This window comes from Pinus tabuliformis, chromosome 8, assembly GCF_031772625.1.
Source record: "Pinus tabuliformis cultivar Carrire ecotype Pingquan chromosome 8, CPIR1, whole genome shotgun sequence".
NCBI classification, from domain to species: domain Eukaryota; kingdom Viridiplantae; phylum Streptophyta; class Pinopsida; order Pinales; family Pinaceae; genus Pinus; species Pinus tabuliformis.
Window position 1 is genome coordinate 2,022,722,149 of NC_142294.1, and position 10,511 is coordinate 2,022,732,659.

The 10,511-nt window shown below is 36.2% G+C and overlaps 1 protein-coding gene across 1 annotated transcript; it reads left to right on the forward strand.

Annotated features, from left to right (window-relative positions):
- The first annotated feature begins 1,758 nt into the window (after nucleotides 1-1,758).
- LOC149244544 (uncharacterized) lies at nucleotides 1,759-2,295 on the forward strand. Its single transcript, XM_089371576.1, has one exon. It carries the CDS (start codon nucleotides 1,759-1,761, stop codon nucleotides 2,293-2,295), a length of 537 nt encoding a protein of 178 aa, XP_089227702.1.
- The last annotated feature ends 8,216 nt before the right edge of the window (nucleotides 2,296-10,511 follow it).

A 10,511-nucleotide genomic window follows, 5' to 3' on the forward strand; every position in this document is an offset into this window, starting at 1 on the left:
CTGGAAAACCCGTCTATCAGCAAACTTGCAAAGTGAACTGCGGCTTCTCTTCCCGTCTGTCTGGAAAGCTCTCTGCGGCGTCTGTTTGGAAAGCTCCCTGCAGCGTTGTGGAATGTGGCTTCTCTGCGACGTCTGTCTGGAACGCTCTCTGCGGCGTCGTGGAATGCCGTTTCTTTGCGGCAACGAAGTGAACAATGAAACTAGCGACAGCAAAATGAAAACCCGATAAAGTGACAATCCTAAACCGGCGAGACTTGGGAAAAAAACATAAAAATCGGCCCAATCATAGAGTCGCGAGTCAAACTCACGTTGACCACGAGTCAAGCCCGGTCAATGCGATTTGACTCGCAAAGTTTTGACTCTGCTCGTTTGAAGGCCGATCTGATTTTAACTCGCAAGTACTTGGCAATTCCTGTTACACTAATCACAGGTGGCTGATGAGGGGGGGAAGGTTGATACTGCTAAAATCTGTACTACAAAGTATATCAGTATACTGGATGCAGCTTTTCATACTACCGAGGGAGGTTTTGCACAGGTTAGAAACTAGCATGGCAAAGTTCTTGTGGTCAAGCAACAAACAAACGGGAAAGATCCACTTGGTAAGATGGCCAATTGACTGGTACTAGCCTTTGGTCCACCATCATGAGAGAAAAATACATGAGTGGACTACCTCTTGCTACTTGGGTTCGTAATGGAGCCAAAAGCTTGACAAATAAGTCGGTAATCTAGGGCGGCATGAGGAAAAATTTACCAGGTTTTTATGTTCATGAGATGGGAAGTCGGAAATGGAACCGAAATTGAGGTGGGACTTGATGCCCTGAAGGGGATGATAGGGAACCATTCCTTATCATTTCATTTACTGGAAATCATCCACCAAAAGGGAATTTATACACTTCATCAGTGCATTGATGATCAAAACAATACCTCCAGACAGCAAGGGTGGAAATCAGCAGATATGATGGAAATTGTTGGGCCATATGCAGTAGAATGGGACCAATATCTACTAAAAATTAGACAAGCTGGTATTATGATCAATGTTGCGAACATCAGGATAAAATCGGCAGGGGTCCTGAGAACCAAAAAATCGTAAAAATCAGGAAAATATTGTTAAACATTGGCAAACATCGGCAAAATTAAGATACCATCAAAATATCAGTAAAAATCGACAAACATCAGCTAGGCCAAAAAATCATGATTTTGAGATAAAATAGGGATGTTATTGAGATGTTCGCAACACTGATTATGATCACCATTGGGGAGGATCGAATGGTATGGGATGGAAATTTTAAGAAGGGGCAACCAATGGTAAGGGAAATTTATCATAGAATCCCTAGGCAGGAGAAGATGATAGATGAAAACACTTGGTTTCAAGAAACCTAGAAAGGGGATCTGCCTAACAAATTAAAGATATTTAGTTGGCTGGTACTTAATGACTGGATACTGACATGGTATAATTTACAAAAGCAAGGTTTTGTTGGCCCGAGCATTTGCATTCTATGCCAAAATGAATCAGAGGATGTGGAACACCTGTTCCTTTTCTGTATACATGCCCTGGTTGTCTGGAAAGGTGTTCTCGGTAAATATAATATCCCATACAAAAGCTTTTTTACAGTAAGATCATGTTTACTATATTGGTACAAGAACCATAAGATATATCACTTTCTACCAATCTATATTTTCTGGTCAATTTGGAGAAGCAAGAATGCTGGAATTTTTGAACAGAAAACAATTTCTGTACATAGGGACATCATTAAAACTATGGCATACTTCAATGAGGTTGGCCCTGTAAAAGGAAAGGTGATTCATAGACTGGTCAAGTCCAAAAATATATGGAAGGTCCACCCGGTGGGTTTCTTTGATGGTGCCTGCAAGATGAGGAAATGTGGATGTGGGGTTTTCATTAAAATCAGTCCTATTTTCTACTATCATTTCTGGTGGGAAGGAGGTACAGGAACCAACAATAGAGCAGAGATCATTGCCTTATGGGGTCTGTTATCAGCTGCAAAGTGGTTGGGCATTGAGAAACTGCAAGTATACAGAGATGCAAAGAACATCATCGACTGGATTAAGGATCACAATGCCTTCAGTCCGCATATTCTATCAAATTGGATGAATCATATTAGGGTCCTGGTAAATTTCTTCCAGCATATCCATTTTGAACATGTTTACAGGGAACAAAATACAACGGTTGACCTCCTATCCAAAAGAGGTTTGAAGGTGGAACCTGGTAAGATCTTGTATGCAGTTTTTGAAAACCATGTTAAGATCAAGGAAGAATACATAAACTTCATGTGAGATTACTAGCTTTGGTCCTTCACAGATGTCATGGACATGCTTTTTGTAACTCGGTTTTTTGTACTCTGTTTATTTTGAATAGCTTATGAGGAGTCAAGTTATAAATTTTTGATAGGAAGTATTAGGGGAAAGGCCATATTCCATAATTCTGGGAGACTGTGAGAAGACATGTAATATCGAGTAGCACAGTAGATAATGGTACACAAAGAGCTGATTCAATTTTGTAGAAATATATTACTGTAAATGGGATGGGTAGAAAACAGCAGAGATACTAAGAAACAAGATATTTGTACTTCCTCTTTTATTATGAGATGAAGTGTTTTTTTTACTGAATAAAAATAACTGTGAAAAACATAAATAAATGTCGAAACTCCAGTTTTGCAAAATCAGAAATAAAAACCGACGAAATACTATTAATTTTTAATCAATCTTAGTATATGCAGCAAACAAACGAAAATCACAACAGATTCGTCAGAATACTTAAATTTCCTTCAGCTTTGTCAAAAAATCACAACAGATACCTCATAATATTCAAATTTCTTTCAGCTTTGTAAAAAAATTGCAGTCAAAGCTATCCCAAATTTTAGCGAGTATACAATAATGCAGTGTATTGCTACTCATATATCTGCTAATAGTGTAAAAAAAAAAGTTACTGGGAAAGTTGCTGCTTATATATATATATATGATTTTTTCGCAGCATTACACTATATTATCATAAATTTGCGAAAATATAGGGAAACTTTGACTCTATACGTCGCAAAAGCACAACGGATACCTCATATACTGCAATGAAAGAAAAATAGAAAAATCACAGAAGGTAGCTCATAATACGCAAATTTTCTTCAGCTTTATTTAAAAAACTGCACTCAATGCATCCTCATTTTCGCAAATCTCTCTCAATATAACTCAAAACGCATGGAAAACATATGCAAGTGCAATAAAAAAACACAAGGTCCTGGCAGTTTTGGATAAAACAGAGTTGATACTTCATATACTGCATTGAAAGGAAAACCACAGCAGATACGTCATAATACGTACTTTCCATCAGTTTTCTAAAATTACAGCCTAAAGCATTCTTAAAATTTCGCCAACTCTTGTTATATAGTCAAATGCTCCAAAACGTATTCATGAATGCGTTAAAAACTAACAAATCCAGGTTAAAAACTTACAAATTACCATGAATTTTCAGAATTCAGAGAGCAAATCCCGCCAGCTTTGCAAAATATCAGGTAAAAGTTTATCGAATTATCTGAGCCTTCGGGTAGAAAACATCGAAAATAGACAGTACTGCGTTTCTACATCACCCAGCCGAGGCTCGACACACCAGACCAGCCATCAACAATAAAATAGTTGTTTTTTTTCGGTAGATACAATAAAATAGTTGTTTGTTTGCATAATATGATTTCGTCGACCGTATCACATTAAAATGAATTAATAAAAAAGCAAAATAAAAATTGGTTTCTATGAATGGATCAATTCACACGTGCTTTTCGATTTTGAAAGTACTGGCGTGTCACTCGAACTGGAGTGGGGAGAATGGTGTGTAAGATAGGAAAGGAAAAGAAAAGATATTTTAAGGAGATTAAAAATGGAGTGGGGAGAATGGTGTGTAAGATAGGAAAGGAAAAGAAATGATATTTTAAGGAGATTAAAAATGGAGGGGGGAGAATGGTGTGTAAGATAGGAAAGAAAAAGAAATGATATTTTAAGGAGATTAAAAATAGTCTATGGGATTATTAGTTTTTTGTTATTTATTTTTGAAATTTATTTTTTTTTTTTCAAATTGATGATGAGTTGACCCAACTTTCCAACAATTTCTTTATTGAAAAGACAATGCCAAGAAACCTATGTTAGCATATGCCCATAACTTTTTTGACGTCTTTGAATGTATCACATTCTAAAATGAAATGTTTTTCCGCTTCCACTGCCCAGATGTGCAAAATGTACACACATGTTCTTCCCAAGCTTCTTTGGGCCTTTTCCACCGTCATGTTATGCGAGTTGGTTCTTAATTGAGCAATAAGAACCTTTGCCCTCCACGGAATGCTAGCTCCAATGAACTATTTTTGTTGTAGATCACACATAGGGTTGAATTCCTCAATGCAGTACTTCTTCTTTCTACCCAACTCTTTTCCCCATACTTGTTTACAAAAATTCTCCATAACAGAATCCTTTAGCTCCTTGTTGTTTGTGGGACAGGCATTGAGGTAGATATTTCATTTTTGCATCCATATGTAGTTTTGCTTCATCCATATTTTCTTTCTTTCACTCATGCCTTCATTGAAGATAACATTAGGCCATCTACCTACTCCCATTTGCTCAATTCTTTTTAGATGTCTTATGAGCCGCACCATAATTCACAACCATATAGCATCACTAGAAAAACTAGGAATCCAAAAAGCGTTTTAGTCGTTTTCCAATCCCATAACTCTGCCTCTCTACATCTGTTTTGAAGAGCATATAATGCTTTCCACCCTCCTAAAATTCTCTTCTTTCTGCAATCCTCCCAATTAAGTTTGTTGTTGAAACCAATCCCAGGGTACTTGTACTCATTTATTTCTTCAAGAATGTTGCTTTCAAAGAAGAATGTATGTTGGCTCTGCTTCCTTTTATTAGAGAAAATCATTATTTTGGTCTTGCTAGTATTGACTTGCATCCCCACTTCTCTACAAAAATGTTCAGAGGCATATAGGTGCATTTGCAATCCATGGATCGATTTAGAAATCAATACAAGATCATCCGCATATAAAAGAAGCTTTATTACAAACTCCCCCAACTGACCACCATATCCACCTTGCAGATTTATCCACTCTTCCAGTTTATCAATATATAAGCAAAAAATATTAGGAGATAGAGGGCAACCTTGCTTGACTCCAATGCCAATTTTAAAGCTTTCTGAAATACCTTTGGATGTTCTAATTTTGACTTTCACTTCTTCATAAATTCTATGGATAGTGGTTGTATAATGCAAAGGAATTTCAAGTTCTTCCATTCTACGCCACAACTTATCTCTAGGGATTGTGTCAAATGTCTTTTTGAAGTCAACAAAGAAGCATAATGTTTCTTCTTTGTCCTCCCAAACCTTTTCAACAATGTGACTCAACGTGATAACATGATCCACTGTAGAATGCTTTGGCCTAAAACCCGCTTGTCCTCTTGTGCTCTTTTCTTTTACTTCTGCACACTTACTGATTATGTTTTCTACCATGTTATCGAAAAGTTTTGCAAACAAAGGATTGATCATAATGGTTCTATAATTGGAAGGATTATTAATGTCTCCACTTTTAAAAAGGGGTATTGCTAGGCTAGTTGTCTAGTCCCTTGGGAATCCTTGTTGAATGATGATGTTGTTATGATACAAAAATGCAACAAAATATTTTGCAAACGAGTTGTTTTTAGTGCGACTTTTTGGAAGCTTTTCCGGTCTAATTTCTCTAAAATCCAGTAGGAATTTATTGAAATCACAAGTTTGATGGGTAACCTTGCACAATCCAAGCGCCCAAGGGGTTTTTCAGGGCGTTGAATCCATATATATAGTCAAAAAACCAATTTAAATAACACAAATCAAGATTTCACCTCAAAATTTTCTACCTGATTCCGACACCGGAAAGTCCAAAAAGTCGCACTAAAGACAAATCCTTTTGGAAAACTTTGGTTGGAACTAAATGAAAACAAAATTTTCATCCATCATTGTGTTTTTTAATTTTTTTAGATTTTTTTGAAATTAATAAAAAATATTATTAAATTATATATATATATAATTAAAAAAAAAAATTATTAAATTATATATATATATATATATATATATATATATATATATATATATATATATATATAATTAATTAATTAATTTTAGAGAAATCCAATTAAATTGGAAGGAACAAACGATACAAAAAAGATTCGAGTTGTTTTTAGTGCGACTTTTTGGAAGCTTTTCCGGTATAATATCTTTAAAATCTAGTAGGAATTTATTGAAATCACAAGTTTTATGGGTAACTCCCGCACAATCCAAACGCCCTAGGGGTTTTTCAGGGTGCTAAATCCATATACAGAGTCAAAAACCCAGTTTGAATAACACAAATCAAGATTTCACTTCAATTTTTCTGCCTGATTCCGGCATCAGAAAGTCCAAAAAGTCACATTAAAGACAATTTCGTTAATGGTCCATGCCCAAAGATGATACACACAAATCGAAAAATGCTCCAAATTTTTGAAATATACATAATTTTATTTTTAATATAAAATTAAGAGTAATTACCAATTATATAGTATTTACAAGTGTATTGTTAAAGTATTTTTTATAATATTGATGATTTAAATTTAGAGTAATTTTATTCGTAGTTTGTGAAGTTTTGAGATTAAAATTAGATATCATTAGAATGTACATGATCTAATTGAACGTAATTTAGCACATACCATCCCCGATAGGGTGGCGCATTAAAGAGATTTGGAGCTCGAGGAGATCATCACCCCACGTCCTAGCTTGGCATTTAAGTTATTCATGTCTCAACACCTAAGCAACATGTGGGAGGCTTCATCCTTCAAGGCCACCTCAACTTGGGTGATTATGACACTAATGTTGGTTTGCTTGTACCAGAGGATGAGGTACCAAAGGAGAAGTTGGTGGGTGGTATGTCGATGGAAATGAGGGTTAAGTAAAATGGGGAGGCATTTAAGGAGATGTTGGCTCATTTACGTAGTCGGGATTGTGAGGTGGTCTGCAAGGGAGGCTTTCCACCTTAATCCTAAGAGGGAATGATGATTCTTGCGAAGCTCTGGTCTGGAGCGCTACAAAGAGCAGAAATTTTGGGGTGAAGCAAAGCAGTTTGTCGAAATTAGGATGAATATGGTCATTCTTGAAAGAAGCAACCTGCCTTTAGTTCGATTTTGGTTTCTCAAGGTAGGTTTAAGTGAACATTATGGGTGATATTTACCAGGTATAAGCTCAGAATTTTGGGATTGTGTTCTCTGTTGGTCATTAGTAGCGTGTTGTGTTAAAACTTGAATTAATTTGGGGGGGTAGCATTGTCATATTTCAAGTTGATTATAGTGGTGTTTGTTTGAATCCATTTTGGGGAGCTTGACTATTTGTGAGCCTCAGTATTGCAACAACAATGTTGCAGCTTCCAAGGCTACCAACTTTAGTTATCAACTCGAGGTTCGTAGAAACTTAAGAGGTATCGACATTATATGTGCAGCATACAATGTGTCCTTCATTTGTTGTCATGATATAATGGAGTGCATGTACTGAAATCAAATCCTAAACTAATTTCAGAAAATGAACTGCTCGAAATGGAAACCCTAACCTATTGCAAGAAATAAAGCACAAGGAAAGACACATATTCTAATTGCATAAAGATTATGAACTAAATGTAAAAGAAACCTAACTTAACCCTATTTATCACATGTGATGATTTAAACTAACTGAGCATGGACTCTAATCTAGGGAGTATTAACTATTGCATGCATGTGTTAATTAAGAAAATAATAAAAAAATTATTTTTCTTCATCTTTTCTTTTTATAAATGCAAAAGCTAATCTTTCCTTGTTCTTTGGTAGGGGAGACAGGTGTGGAGGAAGAGGGGTACAATGGTTTTGATGGCTTGGAGGTCAAAAAGAGGCCCAATTTCAGCTTCAATAATGATTTTTCTCAATTCGGGCTCAAAACAAGCCGCTACAAGATTTCCTACAAGATGTACTAGTTCCTACAGGATCCCCTGTTTTATTACAAGAACGTGCCGAAAGCTTAGGAAGTGGTCTAGGAGGTGGAATGGAGCTTGGGAAAGGTGGATAATGGAAGAATGAGGCATGGAGGTGGTGGACACTACCCATAACTCAAGCAAGGGCTTCAATATGGGTAGGTTTCCTCAATAGAAATGGCAATTTTTGCTTATAAAACAAGAATTTGAATTGAGACTTTAGTGGATTTTGGCAACATGGGTGGATGAGGCTTGGATGAGACGAACGAGATAAGTTCTCCCTGCAATGTAGAATCTCCTGCAACAACACACATTATTTTTTGCATCTATCCACAAATTCATCTATACATGGGAAAGATTTATTAGATAATGGAAAATTACTAGTCTAAAATCCATAAATTCGAGAACTAGTGAGCTAGTAAATCTATCAAATGCATAACCCAATCAAGTGCAAATGCAATGGGGTAAATTTTCTTATTAAATATAATGTTTTTGTGATCTAATTCAAGTGGAACCAACTCGATTGAATCTCGTTAGCATGCTCTAAAAAATCACATAAATTTATTGTTCTTTGCCACAAATTAGTTCCAGGAATCTAGATTTGGGAATAAGAAAGCTAATCCAAGTAGCTCAATGATCGCTATTACCTTCCAAAGCTTTTCCAAGGATGAAATGATGCTTGTGATCCTACAAAAGAACTTACATCAACCATTTAATCCAACACTACAACAAGAAATCATTAATACTAAATATAGAAATTGAAAGAAACAAGAACAAGAGATGCATGTGAATAAGAAGTGAAAAGAATAAAAATAAATGATACAAAAAGGATCTGAGGCTCCTGGAATGGACAAGCCCAAGGAAAATCAGAGACCTATGGAGGAGAACAATATTTAGAAGCCGAAGATGACACCAACCTTCATTGTTTTCATGAATACAATTACATCCCTGCAAGAAAATACAATGGAGTTGCAAAAATACGATTTATCTCCACAAGAAGACTAATAAAGAATCCACCCTAGAGGCAAATTCGACTTGGTACTTATACAAAATGATTAGGAATCATTCCCCATGAAAGGAGGAAGCTTTTCCCACCAAAATCCTTTGATTAGTGGATTTGGTTCCCAATACTAGGAATTTGCATTAAATGGTAGAGAACACATTCCTAGATTTTCTCAATCATTGGAGTTCCACAATTTGTGCCATAATTCCATAAAATCTTGTTGATTTATTATTTAATATTTATCATCTTGTAGTAGGGAGCAAGTCCCTAAATTATTTCCTCCTCCAAATCTTCATAATATGCTCAATATTCTCATAATATTCCACAAATAAATAATATTAGGCACAAATATGCAATTATTCATAAACCTTCCTAATGAACATATTAAAGTTAAAAATACATTATCTAATGCAAAAAAATAGGTTTAATATGTTGAAGGATGGTTAGATGGGCCTTAATTTATGTCTAATTTAGAGGCATGGGCCTTAATTTATGTCTAATTTAGAGACCTGTCAACTATTCTGTAGTTGATTGGCAATATGGGATATCTCCCCAAACAAATTTGGAGAGCACGGGGATTTTGAGCTCTGGTAGTCCTCAGCCCCCTTACGAATTTTTGGAAAGAGTGATCATATTAGCATGTTTGGCGGTGGTATTTGTTCCTAGTGCCAAGCTAGGCAACATTTAAGGGGCAATTATTAAAAAAATATGTTTGGATTTGGGAGCAGACTAAGTGGGTGCCTTGGATAAGTGGGTTTGGCCCAACAACGTGTGGGCGGAGGCGGCCTACAAGGTGGCAAAAGAACACTCTCAAAAGCATGATCAAGTCTGTCAGTGTTGAGGAAACGCAAGTATTCCAGGAAGTGAAAGCTTAAGGCGGGAATGAGGAATGTATCTGCAGCATGGTTGGAGACACAGAGGTAGGGAAGCAAGGGAGGAGCTAGGTTGACAAAAACCTTCAGAGCAGAGCTAGGTAGAGAATATGGACCCACTAGTTTCTTCATCATTCCCCTATGGAGGGACAATCTACTCATTGGAAAGTGTCACCAACCTCTTACAACATATGAGTAATTCGATAGAGCAGCTGGATTATGCTTGGCAGGATGAGCACCATGATATATTGGATTTTATGAATCATATCCTATGAAACTTATTAGAGATGCATGATGAGTTGGTTAGCTTATGGAGGAGACAACGATGCATCCAAGAGCAGCTTGAGTGTCTTGATTCTCTATTGGACCACATGGAAGGACAAGTTTGCTACCAATTTAAGCCCCTGCCATCCTCTAGCTTGGGTCTAGATCATCTTGTCCTGGTAATATAAGAACCACACCTAACTTATCCCATGGGATGACTGCTATTAGTAATCCAACTCCTCTTATACTTTCAAAAGAATGGGATAATAATATTTTTTTTTGTCCTTTATATTCATTTTACTTATCAATCCCCCTTAAATGGTTTTAATTTATTCACTTAAGCTTATGGTTTCCCATTTGCAAATGAGCATCAGATTT